General features: G+C 34.5%; 2 protein-coding genes across 7 annotated transcripts in view; both read right to left on the bottom strand.

The window, feature by feature from the left end:
• Positions 1-20,201, bottom strand: part of LOC118266426 (hillarin) — a 62,966-nt gene that overhangs the window by 19,238 nt on the left and 23,527 nt on the right. For all 4 annotated transcript variants that reach the window (XM_050695072.1, XM_035579881.2, XM_035579879.2 and 1 more), the window contains exon 4: positions 15,518-15,720. In XM_050695072.1, coding sequence (XP_050551029.1) covers positions 15,518-15,720 — 203 coding nt within the window. The remainder of the gene's footprint in view (positions 1-15,517; positions 15,721-20,201) is intronic.
• Positions 1-20,201, bottom strand: part of LOC118266017 (NADH dehydrogenase [ubiquinone] iron-sulfur protein 5) — a 124,920-nt gene that overhangs the window by 85,569 nt on the left and 19,150 nt on the right. The window contains exon 1 of one of the 3 annotated variants that reach the window (XM_050695075.1): positions 18,660-18,665. The exons of the other annotated variants lie outside the window; for them this stretch is intronic. The gene's annotated coding sequence lies outside the window, so the exon portion shown is untranslated. Of the gene's footprint in view, positions 1-18,659; positions 18,666-20,201 lie in introns of those variants that run through there. 3 annotated transcript variants of the gene reach the window in all.

The following is a 20,201-nucleotide window of genomic DNA, read 5'->3' as shown; positions in this document are numbered from 1 at the left end:
TTTCGGATACCATCGCCTACAATAAAATGCAAATGGTCAGCGGAACGAGTATGACATTACGTCATTTAATTAGACACACCAAACGGAGACAGTAATGTATTCTAATGCGAGAATATAATCCTATTTAACATTCTAACTGGCCAACCTACGAGACTTTGTATTCAATGAATTTATCTGCCATATGTAATGTAATGCCCATGTTCTATTAATTTTGTGTTTAGAAAATATATGGTCTGCAAAATAAAGAGTGTTTAATTTTTACTAAGCTATAGTTTCATTTTCCTAAGTATCGATCAATAGGTGTTATCGAAGCGTGGATAACGCAAATATTCAGTTTACATTAAATACAGATCGAACAACAGCGCCTTTTGATAAATCTGAACCTTTAAAATTCCGATTGCCAAAAGATTTGTCGAGATTATGGTAAACACCTCTTTTGCAGAGGAAATTCTTGATGATGAAGATGAATCAGTTGTCCAATTGAAGCATAGTTCAGTGTAGCTGTGTAATAAGTTCTGTAAGAAGACAACAGAATTATTACCTTCTTGAGAAGTTTGTTTCGATGTTTGTTCGTTAATCACGCTGAGACTGTTACAACGTAGGCAGTTAAAATATTTGTGGCATAATAAGTATTTTTGCTTTCCTTAGCCGTATTTGTTTAAGATCCATAATTCTCTAACTTTTTATCCAAAAACATTGATTTTATCAGCACTATACTGCATGCAAACGCTGTAGTCGACTGTACACTTGTGTGGGAACATCGTAGGATGTTAGAATTAGCTAATTTATGGCTTTTTGGCACATCAACTTGGCAAAAGAGTCTACAAATACCTAAATGGCGGCAAATAGTTTAAGAGTGGGATTTGATGGTCTTATGTGGGTTTTATAAATACCATTTAAATGCTTAGACCATGTAATATTATTATTTTGTATGTATATGACATAAAAAGTCCCAAAAACTAACCGTCGAATTTGAAAACTTTTTATAGTTATTAGGTAAACTTAAAACCTTGCTGGCTGGCTGTTCTTAAAACACGACTTTCTGATAACATTTTTTTTTATTAGATGTTTACGTGATAACAATATTTATCATAGAATTCAGAGCGAACGAATCGTTACGCCTTTTATCCCCAAAGGAGTAGGCAAAAGTGCCAATGTACATGTAACAGATTCAGAGTATCTATTCAAAATCATCATAACATAAATACAAAAATTAAAAGTTTGCATAGGTATTAAGAAAACTTCAGAGACGACCTAAAGAAGTTGTTCCTGTGGCCCACAATCCGGATTAAAAAAAAAGCGGCACAAATAACCAAATTCAAGTATTCACAGTAACGTGGGAATGTTGACAAAAAAATGAGAATTTTTGTAACTCAATTGGGTTTTCCATATTTTATTTTGTGTTGGTGCAAAAAAGTTATTTATTGCGAACGCTGCAGGGAACTTGACGAGTTCCTTGTTCATGCCTAAAGGCAGCACTTTGAATTCCACGGAGTGCTTTAAAAACGTTGAATAGGCTCTTTATAAAGCTCAACCACGGGCAATACTTATGAATTTTGGTGTTTATTACTTTAAAAGATCTTACGCAATTTATCTCTGAAGATAAGAGTAAAGGCCGGGAACACACTTGGAACGCCTCTAGTGTTACGGGTGTCCATGGGCGGCGACGATTGCTTACCATCAGGTGATCCGTCAGATCGTTTACCGGCTTATATCATATAAATTTTTCATTACCTTCATGGATACAGGTCGTTGGAGATGATTACCACTACCACTACAAACTAATACAGGATGCGTAAGAGTTTTAAGCTTTAATAATGAATCGTTTTTTTATAATAAGTTTGATGAAACAACGAAACGTGGCCTCATATCTGACCAACAGGAACCCGGAAACAAAAGGCGAATATTTTAAAACATAGTCGAACGAAGGCTTCTCATGCGCTTTTTATTTACTCTCACCGCTCAGCGACGCGAAAACAGCTTTGTTAACATAACCGTTATTAGATATTCCCACGGCGTCTAGTGCATAAACGCACAAGCACAGTCTGCACAGAACAGCACAATTTGCACAGTCGCCTACGAAGCTTAAACCTTTTACTTTAGATTCATTCACCATTGTTGGTAAATGACGAAATGATTTATTGTCTAGTGTTTGCATTGCTTTGAACTTGTGGGAACCCGCTCGCCTACTAAATATTTATCTTCATGTAATTGTGTAGCAACAATTTTTGATTATAGTGTTTATTTCGGTAGCAGCCAGTTATTAGGAGTTTAATGGTAGGGTTCTTGTAACGAGTCACGTTTTGTCCTTGAAATAAGAACTTAGTTGTCGTTTTGCAAACAATAGCGTGTATTTGGGTTAATAAGTAGCTCAAGTTTCATGTGAGTATTGTAAAAAAGATGTAAGTACAGAATATACGAGTAGCATTCTGCGATAAGACCGCTTTTTTATTTTGTAGACCGACCATAACATTGTACAAATAATATATTGTTTTTCATAATTCTTCTTTTTTGATTTATGGCGTACAAAGAAGTGTATAAATAAGAAACAAATATTTTTGACAAGCTAGGTAAATCAGGTCAGTGATTCTATCGAGATGAAGCTCTTAACTGGCTAGTTTGTAAGTTATCGAAGAAGGCCTATGTTCAGTAGTAGACAAGAGTCCTAACAGCAATTTAGTCAGTAGGTACTATCAATTAACAGATGTTCTTTAATATTGTTCAAACTACACTTGTTATAAAAGCAGCATTAGACAAAGAATACCATTGTGCAGTAGCCATTAAAGTCTGCAATATCGCAACAGTCCGCCGTCTATTCCGAGTGCTTGATATCTCAGTTCTGAAGTGGATTAAGTGCTTTTTGCAATAATGTAATAAATATGGCGAGTCGTTAGTCCCATTAATGTGAACTGAAAGTAAAGAATGAGTTGTTTTGTGGAAGCTGGGATAAAAGATAATTGTGTCATGCGTTAATCCTTATTACTTTCACGTGGTACCTTTACATTCAATATGAGAACTGATGGAAAGGAAAGGAAAGGTGGATAAAGTTTAAATTTATTTGAGGGTATATAAAGTATTTAAACAAAATAAACGTAAGAATTTATTTAAGGACCAAGAACCCTTTTTTAGCTTCGTCTCGCATTAGCACACCTATAGAGTGTAGGTGTTACAGTCAAAATATTTAATTAAGCTTAATGAATTGTAAGGTTTGTTAGTTCAAATATTTTGATCAGTAGTATGCAGTTTCAAATAACGTATAACATAGGACTTTAGAGTACTTTTAGGATAATAATACCTAATGTTAAAGGTTGTATAGTACCCTAACCAAATAAGGCCTATGCCCCAATAAAGCCTATTTTGAAAATTTCCATCTTCCCGATGTCAAATGGTCGCCAAAGTTTGTAGAAGTGTGCATGCACATTACTTAACTAATTTGAGCACAGCAAGCAACCCGTGCCGCGATTATGTTGGAACCTACAGACGAAAACAATCACGACGTGGAGCGCACTTTAGTTTTTATAAAATTCGAGTAGCGTAAACTGTTAGTATTTTTATATTTATCAGTATACGACGTACCGTGTTTTGTCTGTATGACAATTATACATTTAGCCATCTCCTCACATAAGTGAAATAGCTATAATATCGGTGTATTTCATATAATCGTTGTTTTGTTTACCTATGTGCCATGCCTTAATAAAGCCTACAAAAAAAACGTGTAGGCCTTATTACGGCATAGTTGTTTTTCAGTAATTTCAAAGAAAACGGATCACCAGCTTCTGTCAAAAAGAAAGCCAATGGATTTTGCAAAAGATGGAAAACGCTGTTAAAATGGTAGAAAGGGGTAAACGGGGTGAATAGATACAGAAAAGGGGTGAATGGATATCGGGAAATTCTTCATAGTATCTATTCACCCTTCGAATTTTATACACCCTGTTTTACCCGGTAGGCTGCTGCAGCCAGATATAACATCCAAAGAAGTACGCATCATCTAAAGAGTGGTTTCCACTACACGAAAGCTAGGTCGGTCGCTAAATTGGCTACAGAACAAGAAGTTATTCTCATTCGTTTGACTGATGCTGGGGTACCGATGACTTCAAAGATGTTACTTGGGTATACATGATGAGAAACTCGTTTAGCCTGATGTGTAATGACAAAAATTAATTAATAAGATCTCATTACATTTATTATAAGCATTGACAAAGTTTTGTTATAATTAAGAAGTTGAATACTTACTAGTTTTTATTGAGGCCTTATTAAGACATAGGGTTCCCAATAAGGCCAAAGTGACACTTTAGTTATTTGTGTTTATAAAATTGTAAATTTTGTTTCTAAAGACATTTTGATTCCATTATTACAAAGTTTAATAAATAAATATAAGATTTTGAAATTATCAGCCCATTGTCATTTTAAACCTACGAGCTAGGCGGTAATAAAAATAAGGTAGGCCTTATTTGGTTAGGTTACCTTAAATTGATTTTATCCACTTGGACCTAACTGTCATTGGATGCGTTTTCTCTAGTAAACATTTTACATAATTTACGAGTTCTATTTCTATGTAAAAAATGTCTTAATAACAAGGAATGTAGGTAATTAACTACATAATTTATTGTTAGACAACGAAAATTTATATCCGCTTTAAAAGAAGACCTCAAGTTTTAAGATGCATCATCGTGAAAGATGAAATGGTGAGATAAGATGCTAGGTAACATTTCTATCTACGGTGTGAATTAAGTTATGTTTATCTCGTCGACCTAAAACTTAAACATTGTGTTAAATAATGTTACGGTATATTAAATACATTCGGACGTGAGAACCTGCGCCAGAAGGCCGCCAGGTCAGGTCACCAGCCTTTTTAAATTAATCAAGTTTTTGGCAACTCTTTCCCACTTTACTCAGTGAACATCAGTAATTATTGTTTTAATTAAATCCCGGTTTAAAATACTGTAATCAAAATGCAAAAAGATGTACAGAAACAACGTAGTTAATATTGCAGACAAACTTTTTAATTTCCGAAAACTTTTATTCATATTTAATCTGTGGCGATGATTAATAAGAACAACTGTCAAAGTTTTGGCGCGAAATAAAATAAAAGAGAGTTTATTTTACATTTTATTTATGGATTTGGTTATTTATGAGGTGAATTGGTTGTCTCCTTGTAACATAAGCACATAAAGAAATTAAAATAGATTCTACAAAACGGTATACTTATAAATCTTTTGCAAAGAAGTCTGACAACTTGATCAAATAGAGTTGACAAGTTAAATTGGACATGACAAATGTTGTCTGTGGCATATTTAATACAGATGTGCTTTACATTTCATGATTCTGATCTCGCACAATTAATTGTAGATGAAGTGTGTGATGTGCTCTCATGCAATCACAGAGATTTATGAATACATACATATGTATGATTTATTATGAATGATCACTAATTTCTAATACTTTTACTAACGTTTGGCTTTCACTTGTCCATCTGCACTAATTTAATGGCCTTTGTAATATGAGTCGCGTGTTTAATAGTCAAAGAACAGTTTTCATTAAAACTTGTAATACCATGTTTCACAAATGAGGTTTTAAGTATTTTAGTTTGGGGCAATTTTAATTATACCGTACAGCGGTAGGTAACTTTTCCCATTATTCTTAATTTTAATAATTGTTTTTTTTACACGTGTTCCGTTCGTTTCTCATAAGAACTTGTGCTTAATTGAAATTGTGTTTATTTAAAACAAATTAATGTTTTAAACTCCGATTAGTGTCATTGTTTGAGTAATTTATATCACATGTAAAAGCCGTTCTGTATACAAAACGTACAAACCACTCATACACAGCTAGCAACCGTGACGTATATCTATTATAATCCACACATAAAATGTACATACAATTGTTATTAATGAGATATTAATTAAGATAACCCCATGCAGAAGAAACAATAAAACTGTAGGCCCTTCAAAAGCTTTCTCTTTGCAAATAAAAAAAAGAATATGTTATCTATGGTGACTAGTAACTGCATGTTGGCACACCTGACACATGCCATGTACCAACATAACTTTTAAATCTCGGAACAACGTTATACAACTATCCCCATTGTTACCCTGTCTTCCTTACGATAAAACCAACTTCCGTATCGACACAGATCTGTTATCTCCCTCGCACAATTGAGATCTTTCATAAGAGGAAATGAGACGGAAATAGGGTATTTAAGTGACGCTGCAAAATTATAAGTTGGAAAGTAAGAGTGTTACCAAACAGTGGGTACTTGTTAGTTGTCAGTTTTGTTACGTTTATCCAGTCATTGTGGACAATTTCTAAGGTTGGAGAAGTCAAATTCGTGAGGTTTTTGTTGTTTGAAAGACGTACGTCGTACGTGAGGTTGGATATGTTGTAAAAACGTAACCTCTACCAAATTGATTTCATGGCCCTACAAGTACTTGGACAATGGAGTTAATAAAGTGGTATACCATTAATAAATAAATACAGAAAAATAAAAAAATCAGCGATTTATTTATTAGTAAAAAAAACTGTACATAATTTTACAGCTTGAGCCAAAACATTATACAGTTAAAAAGATACAAAATACTTCAATGTATGTATATATAAATACCTATATAACAAAATAAAGTACAATAATTTTAATTACTTAAAACTAATTCTTCAGCCATTCAGCTATGATTTTTTTGAAAACTTTTCTAAAATTGCAACCTCCTACTCTTAATGGCATTGAGAGAAGCAAGAAAATCCCGTTTACTCGAGTGCAGTGGCAAGAAGATGCCCACGTACAATGCAGGGTATCGGGCACGGTGCGTAGGCGCAAGGTCGCGTGCACCCGACACCGCCATTCATAGCTGACACCGATCTCTCGTGTCTCTGGTATGTCCACTACATTCATGTTTATTTAAAGGTACGGATCAAGTGACACCATTTTGTAGGCACTTTAATGTGAACTTAGAGCTAAGTATTAGTCAGACTTAGGGTTTTTACACCAGAGATGTGCTATGCTACGTTGCTGTGGATGCGTTTGGCTTCCACCCATCATATTGGTACTGGTGGAAATGGACTCATTTAAACTAGGTTTTTTATATGGAAATATGCGTGCTATGGATGCGTGTTATGGATACGTGCTATGGATGGCTAGTAGGGAACTATCGATACATTGCATACTCGAGCTGCGCATCTTTCTCGCACAGCTACATAGCTTAGTATCAGTAGAAACAGTCACATAGTTTCACAGCTCAGCTATTACATCTTCGTAGCATAGCTACATGAAAAGCATCCTTACTGTTGAACACAGATCTCCGCGGCTTAAACATTATGACAATATATTCTTAATTCATATAGCTTTTGTACACAACTTAATAATGTTTCTGTAATCAACAATCCACCATTATCTTCTTCCACTAATAAACATACAAAACAATCAATAGTTTGAGGTCTGGGTCCGGTTTTCACTGGCTCATGCCAAAGGAAAGGACATGAATGGCCTCGTTGTCTGCCCATCCGCTCGTTGTGGGTCATATTATGTTTAATTCAGTACGTGACGGACTATCGATAGTACGCATACTGACTTTATATCAACGAGCTCTCGATGCTGATCTATCTCTAGGAAAGTGAGTGAGAGTAACTTGGTATTTGTTTATATTGGAATATAGGGTACATGTAGGACTGGTCGGCGCCGCGTTCAACGTGGCAACCGGCTCGATTCCCGCTCGAAGCGTATAGCTTTGTGTGATCAACACATTGCTGTTTCGGGTCTGAGTGTGATATGTAAGTAAACTTGTATGTTCGTAAACGCACTCATGACACTGGAGAAAATCCTAGAGTAGGACAACGGTTTTTTAAAACACAAAATAAAAAAATGTTCTCCATAAATTACGAGTTAGTTGAATCAGGTAAAAATTAATTGATAGGCCCAATGTGCTGTGAAAAGGTCAAAAGAAAATTGGTTGAGATGAGTGTATCTCTTTCATAGAAATATTTATATCTATGATCTCTTAATATCTTCACGTCAAAATAGGCATTGTATTAGGAATAAGTTACATAGCAACCAAAGCTAATTAATTTGACATCGCGATTAACACCAACATAGGAATCGGCGACAAAATCAATTCTTTATAGGCACCAAAAATAGATATTGGACAAAACAAGCCGGTCATAACAAAATTGGAGCTGTTGCTCACATCAATCATATATGGTCATTACTGTGGTGTGGTTGGTGACCACCGAGGAGCCCATACATGGTGATACCACCTCGCTTTGTCAAACCATGTGGGAGCTATTTTCTTTACTTCTTTATTACGTAATCGTTGTACCGCTACGTGAGGAGTGGGAGACTATGGTAGACCCAGTTCTTTAGCCAACAAAAACCAGTAATTATTGTTAGAAATTACGTAGTAAGCGAATCTTTCCCATGAATGAATCTGGCCTCTTATGTGAATGCCATTCATGAGTTTTCCCTTACAACGAGTCGGTAAGAATGTAGATGTTGCTTTAGTTTATATACAGGGTGACTTTGAATTCGACGTATTCCTCTCGGGAGGTGATAATATAACTAATTTCCTACAAAAATAGCTCTGAGGTCCTTGGGCGGAAAGTGGCTAGTTTCTGAGATATTCAACATTTTTGGTTTTGGTAAAAAAATCCCGAATTGATTACAAAAACATCAATAAATAAAAAAATACTGGTTGGATTTTAGTTATTTTAGTTTTAATCAGTTGCCAATACATCAGTTATCATTTATAAATACTAATAATGGCAGAAATATCATTCGTTTTAAAATAGCAAGTAATTTCCTATGAAATTTTGTTTTGTTTCACTAATTTGGTCAATAGATAACTGGATTTATTTTGAAAAAAATATATGACACTAAGCGTACAAACTATTAGAAAAACTTCCTTGGTTTATTACCTACCCAGAAACGTTAAATTATTTACAATATTCCCAAAAACAAATGAATTAATTGATGATAAGTAGAGTGTAAAGAGAAAAGCGCAATTTCAAAAACATCTTAATTTGCAAAATTTTGTTCAACGTGACCTCCCCTATGACGAGTACATGCCCGAACACGCTTTCTTATCTCTATGACGGTCACTCTTGGACTGAATATGCGTCTTATTTCGTAATTATCTTCAAATATGTTTCGGAGAAGAATTACGATACACGGCCAATTCTTTCTGTATAAACAAGGGACTTCATGTAAAAATCAACCGGCGTTAGGTTCTGGTCATTGTGCATGCCATGTAGTTGGACCGCCCTACTAATCCAATGCCTGAGAATCAATGTTTTCGACCATTGCCGCACAATAGTTCGATAATGCACTTGACAATCGTCATGTGGAATAAATTCGTCAATCAAATTAATAAATTAATTCAATAAGTAGAATAAATTCATTCATGCACATTCTTTAATTTTTTTTCATAATTCTCACCATTTAAATTGTTGGATGAAAAATAGGGTCCAATCAAATAATTATTTATGATAATTGCAAATTATTTATGATAATTGCAAACATTTGAATTAAAACCGCGATGCGCTAACGATGGCTTACTTTTTTCGGATTTTGTTGACTTTTTTGTGGCTAATAATGGATATTGTGATATTAGTCTATCCAGCTCACTATCGAACTACTGTGAGGCAATGGTTGGATACCTTGGTTCCCAGGCGTTATATTGGCATGGGGGTCCAACTACACGGCAATTGCGGTGTCCAGAATCTAACGTTGGTTGATTTTTACATGAAGTCCCATGTTTATGCAAAGGGAATTGGCCGAGCATCGAAATTCTTCTCCAAAACATAGTGACGAAATAAAACGCATATTCAGCCCAAGAGTGAACGTCATAGAGATAAGGAAGTGTGTTCGGGCATGTATTCGTCGTAGGAAAGATCATTTTTAACAAAATTTTGCAAATTAAGATGTTTTTGAATGTTTTATTATAGACTGTGCTGCTTTAGAAAGTATAGCCCTTTAGTAACTTAAGCCATGGTAATCACATTAACTCACCAACCAGTATTTTTTTATTTATTGATGTTTTTGTAATCAATTCGGGATTTTTTTACAAAAACCGAAAATGTTGAATATCTCAGAAACTAGTTTCGTAAGGATATCCGATAATTAAGCTTTATGAAGGTTACAAGTCATTGTGTTTAAGATTCATGGTTTATTACGAGGTTTTATTAGAGTTCTCTTTAAATAGAATACTTGGTATGATAATAATAGAAAATCTAGCTTACGGCATCGAAAAAAATATCCTCATTGCAGTCGTGAGGTAAATGCCCAATCATTGCCAAATGGCAATACCTAACCTTTGATTAAAGTAGTAGCCAGTCTTTCGATCACCAAAAATATCAACCATCCTCCTAATTAGTCTTTGAATTTGTCTTGTTCTGAATAAAATGGACTATTGTTACTATTTATTTTTTCCTATAGATGAAAATAAAAATAGTAGTTACATTATGATAATGTTTTATTATAGACTGTGCTGTTGAAGAAAGTGTAGCCCTTAAGTAACTTAGACCATGGTAATCACATTAACTCACTTTCAAATGAAAATGAGTGTCGTAAAATCACCGCTGACCACTACAGAATCAACTTGGCAATTATCCTCTATTTATTGTCTGTTTAAAAGAGATCCTTGTTATTAGGGATAGGAAATGCCGGCCTCATCTATTTGAAATATTGACGTGTGTGTTATTTAACTGTTTGAATCAATAATTCATTTGTAGGAAAAGTGGTTAAGAATAAAACAACGATACCCTTTTACCTACTGTTTGGATCAATAATTCATTTGTAGGAAAAGTAGAATAAAACAACGGTACCCTTTTACCAACAGTTCACTTTTGAGTTATAATAGGCATATGACAACTGGAGATCACATAAATCTCTTAAAAGTTAAATTTATCAAAATTCTTTTGCCTATATTTGCTAGCGTAATGTGTTTTCATTTTCAAAAGTAAAACTTAATTCTTAATAATTGAAGAGTGATTTAGATCCGATAAAAATCTACATTATCACGAAGGAAGCCGTGGGCAAGACCTAGTATAGAATACAAAGCAATCTTCAGCTTTTAAGGCGTGGTTTGATAGAAATGTCAATCTGTGACTCACTCGGCGACGGTAGAAAGGCGTGTGGGAGCAATGTTACATGTCCGGCGCAGAAATTATGAAGATTATGTAAAGAACTGGTTTCTTTATTAATTTGTTTTTCTTATGAATTCGTATGGGTGTTCTAGCTAATGTTATCTCGATTTTATAACGTTTATTTGGAGTTTTATTAATTTTATCTTTAGTAATTAGGCGGATTGTAAATGAAACAACGCTTACGTTGTGTTTCGTTGTGTGAGTGAGGTTACCAGAGGCCCAATTACCTCCCTTCCCAATCCCTATCAACCCATAAATTCCTAACTCCTAAATGGCTGTAACGCCCCTGGTGTTACAAGTGTCCATGGGCTGCGGTGATTGCTTACCATCAGGTGATCCGTCTGCTCGTGTATCGGCTTATTCCATAAAAGAAAAAAATATAAATTGTCTGCAATTCAATTATGAATGACTGTACAGGTAACGTGATTATAGTCTTCAAATTAAGCTAAGTTGTACTACATTTCTTGAACAACTGTATAAGACCCCTTTGTGGAACATAGCAATACTTATAGCCTCTAGCTTTGTTCTCGCTTAAGTTCAGCAACTGGAAGTCTACAAACTAATCATTATTATAAAAAACTACCTACACTACAATATACTGTCCACAACTATTCGGTTTCATTAACCAACATACATTGCCCCATTACATACAAGCTTACATAATCATTTGAAAACTAATGAAGCGTTGGACGTTGTTCAATGGCCAGTGTTGGCCCCAAGTTATGAAGGGGCTCTACAGAGGCATAGTACAATAATTCCATTGTCTAATATAGAATTATCTGCAATGATCGTCCGTATGTAATCGTCCAGTCACGGCAGATTTCTCGATGCTAAATCACTGCTGCCGATTCGAGAGAGCAACTTTGGTTTGGTGTAAGGTGTGAGACCAAGCGGGCATATTTTTTGGTAGAAAGAAAGTGGTTTGTTTGGAGATACATTTCGAATATATAAGGGAAATAATGTTCACAAAAGTCAGTAAGCATCTATTATCTCATCACTATCACTATTAAAAAACAATAAGTAAATTAAACAAGTTAAGAGGATTATCTAAATTAGACATAAACATTTTTTCATTTGACTTTCAAAAAATGCTTTACTGGTAACTTTGACATGTTGTACAAAAACTATGAAAATAAAATTTTGATTAAACTGCAAAAAAAATTATTGCTTACTGCCGCACTCAGACACATTTAATGATTACTTAAACTACTATAATTGCTTAGTAACGATTTTGTAGTGAAAACAATTGCTAAGGACTGGATTAAGAAACCGTTAAATGACTCTGCGTGCAGCGGTAAAACCCTTAAAATATGCTTTTAATTGTTCACTAACTTGCTTCCAATATTGCGACACTACGCACGCACTTTTGTCATTAAGTAGATAGTATCGTGCGTGTGTTTCGTAACATTATTTACTATCTATAGGTATGTAATACATGTGTAAACACAATAAAAATTAAGGATACACGTATTATTGCGTGAATGAAATAATTGTGAACGCATATTCATTGGAATGGTTTCACATCTTATGTATGTATGTATGTAACGATTTTGTCATGCTTGCACCATTGTCTTGCACGCACGTTTTTCTAAAATATATATTACAAAGCAAAGTGGGATAAGTTACACAAGGTTAAGAGGCGACCGAATTTAGGTCTTTGGGTTTCTATTCGGTATGGTAAAATAGTGTTGATATTTTTAACTCCGAATTTGATATAATCGCACAGTCTGTTTTTTTGACTCACCATGTATTAGGTAATTACGGCTAACAATAACATGAATGCATTAAGAGACCATGTTTATAAATCCATTTTTTTATGGAACACGCCGGTAAATGAGCAGACATATCACCTGACGGTAAGCAATCACCGCCGCCCATGGACACTTAAAACACCGAGGCGTTACAACTGCGTTGCCGGCCCTTTGGGGGGTTAGGAATTTAAGGGTTGTTGGGGAATCGGGGATTGGGAAGATTGGGAAGCGGGGAATTGGGCTTCCATATGTGTTTAATAGAACAATGGCACAACACATCACCAAAATTGAGCAACAGCTAAATTCGCTTTAACCAAAATAGGCAATCTCCTGTAACTTAGATCAAACAACTGAAGCGTACATTCCGAGTGCACACGCTATGCGTTCTACTCCAGAGGACAGGAATGCAGCAGATGTCGGTACATCACCGCCTCCCCCGAGGAAAATAAGCCATAACACATAGTAATTGGCGAAGAAACATTGGTAATTGATTGTTCTTCCAACGGTAGAACAAGTGATCAACACTCTGGTGTACTGCTTTGGGGATATGTGAATGAAATATTAGAAATGATAAAAGTAGGAGATTGTTTCTGTGTTTTCGGTTTTTCTAAGAAATAAATAAAATGAGTGATTGTCACTATCATTTTCAGCCTCCGGAGCTGCGGGTTACCTAGGAATAGGAACGGGGTGGTTTTTAGTCAGCGTATCTGACACTCTCTAGCCTCACCCAAGGCGGGAGAATGGATGATTTTTGTAAAAAAATACTATCATCTTCAGCTGGATACTTCCTTAAATAAAGATGTCCATAAGGTTTGATATTATCACATACACAGTTAGTTTACAGAACATTTTGAGGATGCAGCTAATCATGTCTTGATGTTGGTCGCAGTTATAGGTCTTTTTTTTTTATGCTTTCTTGAGTTTGACATTTGACTTTGCAGCCAAACAAGATGAGTTTTACTCGTACACGGACTTTTAAATAAGTTTACATCAAATTAACTTAAAACAAGATTACGTATACCCATGACCATACCAACAAACGTATTAAAAGTGAAACTTCCAAACAAAAACTCAGAGATTACGTTACTTTTATTGCCGAACGCTTGTTTTCTATCAAAACAAGTAAAGGGCCAATTCTCTAACCGCCTAACGAGACCTTATGCAACGCTATAAAAAAAGAACTAAATATCTTTTTATGCCCTCCCAAAGAACACCAAATTGGCCACTGATATAATTATCCAATTACGTTATGGAACAATTTCGTAAAACCACAAATATTGTGAATTTAAAAGAAACAGTTGCAATAGAGTATTACATTTATAATAATAGTACTGTGGCGTTGTGAATTCGATCGGTCGCGTCATGCGATGGAGTTACGATATATATTTGTGTGCAATCGAATCATTTAGAATTTTACATCGATTTCAACTGTCAACATGAGATTAATGGTAGTCGTTTGATGTTGTTAGTTCTACATTAGTTTGTCTTATACCAGTGTTATACCTTCGGTGAATAATACTAGATGTATTTACTTTCTACTAAATACTACTATGTTTCATAGCTGGACCTAGGTCCAGCATAGTAGTATTTTTATAATAACTATCACAAGGCATATTAAATTATCTAAAAATCACGGTTTACTCACGTACATTAATGGAGAAAAGCTCTACTAGTTTCGAATCACAAAGGGACTCTTCATCATGAGCAGTTTGCACAGACGCAGCGACGTCCAGTTGGATGCGCGACGTCGTCGCGTAATTTACGTGAGTAAATCATGATTTAGTTAATTTGGAAAAGTAATGTTTCATTCTATTATTTTACACAGCATTTATAAACTCCTAACCAATACTCTCGTGTACCTATACCGAGGTTATCTAGTTATGTTATATTATCACACAGTTTAAAAAAAATTAAACAGATTTAGGTGTGCAGGAAAATTTGTTAAAAAATTACAAGAAAAATTTTTGCTTCTGAGGACCAAAAACCGATATTTAAATTTTCAAACGCGACAAGCGAGCCAGCATTGTGAGAAACAGAGGAAATTCAACAATCCATTTATAAAAGAATAAAACAACTTTCGAAATGAAATCATCATACCAGCAGATAACGATCAGTGGTTGGAGTAGCATTTAAAGCTAACAACTCATTCATTACATTAGCATAATATAATCCTACTGCCGGTATAAATGCCAGTACCGCAGTATCTGTGGTAGCGACCTTGTGGACATCTCATGTTTGTGAGTATGAAGGTATGAGGCCGTTCAGATTGTGTCTTCAAGGAAGGTTTGATGATTGAATTAATAAGTGTAAGTAACTATTATCATTTTTCAGCGATTTTTCTCTTTTCAAAAAGTGTATTGAATACGTCTAAGCATTGGTCTAAGGTTCAGTTTGTTTTCTTTTCTTTTTCTTCCTTTTTTATTATATTAAACAATGTTTATAATTTATAACTTTACAGTTATGTCATGTGAGATGATCAGATTCATGCCGCTTTACTATATTAAGACTTAATATTTGTCATGTATTTGGAACCTCATGGTAAAGTATTTAGGGTTGAAATTCTTTCGTCTTTTTAAAGGTCCAATGACTTAAAAGAGCTCTGTGACAATTTCCTTAAAACATATTTAATCACTTACCAAGTAACAATCGATGGGCTTCTCCCTGGGTCTATGATACGCCTTTTGAAGCTCTGTCTGTTTGAGCGCATGTGCAATGTGGAGTGCGCTTGCGTCGAATCGGCCATATTGGTAGTCTGGAGTGTCACGGGACAACTCCCGCGCAGGCGACGCGTGCGCGCTGCCGCCGTTTGTGGTGCGAGTTGGGGAGACTGCTGATAGGACTGGAAAAGAAGAGAATTACTTAATTTAATTTATTTATTTCGATGTACATACAAGAGACATGTATTGAGCAGAAGATTTCAGAGATAAGTGGCAGAAGTTGAATGAGAAAAGGTTAATTCATTCATTTATTGTAGAAAGCTTGCTCCGACCTAGCGAAGGACCGTAATTACTTTAAAGACATCATTAGAAGATTTCAAGTTTCCCAAAGCAATAAATACATAAACCTAAACAATTTAGCAATAAATTTGCATTAACAATAAAACTCTCTTCGAAGGAATCTCTATTCATAAAATAACGACCCAATCATAGGCGCAGTTCACACTAACGGAAAATGTAATAAACGGGTGATTAGCGTTCGTGTGAGTGGCTCGGCGTTTGCGCACCCGCCCGTGTGTATCGGACCGAAGGCCTCTAGTTAAATTAACTGGATTTTGTGTACAACAGTAATTTACCTGTTGATACTAGGAATTATTGACTCGCTTTATGGTTATCTAGTAATTGATAGTGACAGATGTGATTAACGCGTGCCTGAGGAGGTATGTTAATACATTTTGTTGTAAGTAGTTTGTTTGCAAAAGTTTCTAGATATAATTCTTGTTTTCCTACATTTTTTTTTAGTTAAGTTGTTATCTACGCTTCTTCTCTGTATTTTTAGTGTCTTAGTTGGATACACATAAGGTTGTTTTTGGATAAATTTACAAAATCTTAGCTTGTATTTATCATCATCATCGATATCATCCCGTTTCTGTCCACTCCTGGTTTGCCACACTGGCTGTACATTTGTTTCTAATCAAACATTTGACTAAGATCGAACATAAGCCGTACCAAACTATCTTTTTGCATTTTGGAAATCCTCAGTGCATCTGGCTGGCGAGTGAAACTAATAACATTTACATACTGTCCTTCTCATTCCATGTAATAGAATAACTACTTATACTTATTATTTTTATCACACAAGGCATTTACTGCAAGTAGATAATCAAAATGGAGATGACATCACGAGTTTTGCAAGAATTCATGGAAATTAAGTTGCATTCGTCCTTGCGTGCAGTTGGCAGTGTGCCACTAACTAATAATTATGTGCATCTGTGATCTTTGCACCTTCGCATTAAATGTATTGCATTTTATTACGTGTGTGGTATTTGTGTTTTATCTCAGAATATGTAGTATTAATAGAAGTCTTAAGAGGTTTTGAAGGTAAATTGAGTATTTGGTATTTTGGAAATGGATAAATACCTTATAAATTTTAGCGAAAAACAGTTTCATTATTTTACGATATAGGTAAATAAATGTCAACTACTTATAGTACTATTAGGGATGTGTAAAATTTTATTTTAATTTGTACTATATGCACGATATGTTTATGTGCATATTTGTTGCTCAACCACATTAGAACGGCTAAAGGGATCGGGAGAAATTTGGAACAGGGGTCATAATGATCTTACCGCGAAACCGCTTGTAGAAGCTAGTTTAAAATATATGTTCTATTAGTTAACTTTAGATTCGAATCAGTTATCGCTTGAAAAACGCAAAAATAGGTATATGTAAACTTTTATAATTTAATCTAAGCCTACTTATATACAAGTATATAAGTTATATAGTTATATTGTATAAGTCTATATCCATACAAGCTTCAATGATTTCTCTAAGCAAAACATCATAATAATGAAATGAGCAATATAATTGCAGGTACAGTTGTCCATTCAGAATTAATTCTGTATAATCAGCATAATTATTATAATACCCAAGGTGGACTAGATCATATGGAATTCTTGTCATGAAATAGATATAACATTATTTTCAAAGAGAACTTCAACCTACACTATTTTATATTACGAGGTAATTTGCAATGTCAACAATGTCTAAAGTTAGCTGGCGGGTTGGGATCGCAGTATAAAATATCACTGGGGAGGTTATTACCTTCCCAGTGCCTTAGGGAAGACGCTACCACTATGCTGCCGTGCAACTGCGCAGCGAGGCTCAATGGAGATGCACATCTCCCTAGGGATATGCAGTAATAGGCGTTGCACACTGGGGTATCCAGAGCAGGTCTATTAGAAGACCCGGTGCTCCTAACAGGTGCTGAGGGTGTCCACCGGGATGGTTTTAGTGAAGTTAAAATCCCATACTTCCTAGTCTTTCTCTCTAAAAAGCTAGACGCCATTTGTAGGTTTTAAAAAAGGTGATAACAAATAGGTATGTATAATAAGTACTTCCTCGTGTTCCTAATTAAAAAAGAACAATTAAATAAACATTATCAGTACAGTACATTTTTCGGTTTCTCAAAATTAAAGATCTGGAATTGTATTAAGTATATGTTGTTAAGTACGGTACTAAGTGTAGTGGTTTGCCATAATCATTATCATTTTTATATCGATTGACCCACAGTATAATACAATTTTGATTCAACACTCCTTTTATGACAATAATTTATGTCATACAATCAATTCGAGGATTAAATCTCTTTCACAATATTGAAATAAACACGTAATAAATATTATTTATGTTGTTTTAAAAATATTTTGTTTGGTATGCTTTATGATTAAATACTAAGCGGAGAATATAAGATCAATAAATCAAGGATTATAATTAAAAACTGGTTCAACTAGACAAAATTTTAGGATTAGTGCAAATCACAGTATATTTTGTACTCTAGCATTTTGCCAGCAGCGATTACGATCGTTAGGGATTCATAAGTTTCCTTAAGTATTAATTAATTCTTGATTCGATCTTGTATAATTGCAACGTCACGCCTTTTATTACACGTTGTTTGTACGAAGAGGTAGGCTGCAGCGCACATGATCTCAGAATAAATATTAATCTACGTCACTCTTCAAAAAGTAATATTTCAGAGGATGGAATTATTGTAATTAGGGACAAAAACCAATCAAATACCGTTTAAAATGAACCTTATCGACCTACCACCTTCATTATCATATTAAATTCTTTCAACGACTTTTAAATATACACATTTATCAAAACCTACTATAAAAATAGTTGTAAAAGAGACCTCATACAGCGAACCTTTTTAAATTTTACTATATTTTGTACATTCCTATATAAATATTATATCACACAAATACACATTTGAAATTCAATCTTAACGTGCGGAGATAAAGTAAGATTTACAATGCGGACGCAATACGTTTGAATGGTGTCAATGACCTGGCTTACTCTATAAGTTTTACACACTATTTGGCGAGCTAAAGTGTAGGTACTTGGCAAACGCAGCGTATAAAAAGTAGGTAAAGCGTTATTTTATGATAAAACGCGAGAAACAGATGCGCTCTCGAGCGTACGTTTGTATTATAACAATTATTATATTGAACATGTGAGTAAGTTACTTGTATGTTTGTAAACGCACCCACGACCTAGGATAAAATCCTAGGTTGGGATGATGTTCTTTAAAATAACAAAAAAAGAAAATTATAATAAAACATGTTTAAAAAAATAGAACTTAACGGCGGATTTGTTAAGAGCAATAAAGAATTGAGTTCCATGTAATAAGGGGTGCTCTTATTTTCGTACACTGTACCAGAATCTATACTGTAACAGACATTTCTTGGAACAAAGAATTTTCTATTATATTGGAATGCTTTTAAAGACTTAGGTAATTAAGATGCTATTTATCTGTAGGTACTCCAGAAACTATACCTAAGCAAAATCTAAACCGAAATTAAAATTAATCAAATTCCTTTTTAGATATTTTTAAGCTAAAAACATTTTAGTCATAGTTGTTATTAATATTTAATTTATACACCTATATATTGAAAAGATATTTAATAAAATCAGTAAATCTTTTCTCCTGTAAAATTTTGATTTTTCGATTACCGAGTTATTGCTTGGGGGCGTCGACATGTTTGTATTATCTTTTGCTGTGCCGAAATGAAATAATCCCAATTACATATCGGAAATTTCGGCACCCACCGACATAAAGTCACAGACTTCAATAGCAAGGTCACCTCGGTCAAATAATAACAATGACACATTTTCCTTCAAGACAATCACTTAATTGATTCACTTGTCGCCATTGAAACAGCTATTGTCTTAATATCCGCACGAATTACCGGCTATTTGCATTTCGGCAATATATCCTTGTGGACAGACAGCCTAACATTATTCATTATTCTTATATTAGTTTTATTTATTTAAAACTTTATGTACAAAATGAACATAGGCGAGCTTAATGCCAAATGGTATTCTCTACCAGCCAATCTGAGAGGTGCAGAGGTGTTTTGCTAAAATAAAAGCCTAAGTTATCCTTAATACATCAGTTACCTGCTTATAAAAGTCCCATCAAAATTGGTCTAGCCATTTCAGAGATTGGTCGGAACAAACCGACAGAAAGAGAGATAAAAATTGTAAACTATAATTATTTTCGTGTAACAAATATATTAATTAAAAACAGACACTACAATGCATGTATTAGTCTAGCCTAGATACTACTTAGTATCTCATTTACTATTTTTAGTAACCATTA

Source organism: Spodoptera frugiperda, chromosome 7, assembly GCF_023101765.2.
Source record: "Spodoptera frugiperda isolate SF20-4 chromosome 7, AGI-APGP_CSIRO_Sfru_2.0, whole genome shotgun sequence".
Lineage (NCBI taxonomy): Eukaryota > Metazoa > Arthropoda > Insecta > Lepidoptera > Noctuidae > Spodoptera > Spodoptera frugiperda.
Note: the sequence above shows the minus strand (reverse complement) of the source record. Positions and strands in the feature narration are given on the sequence as shown.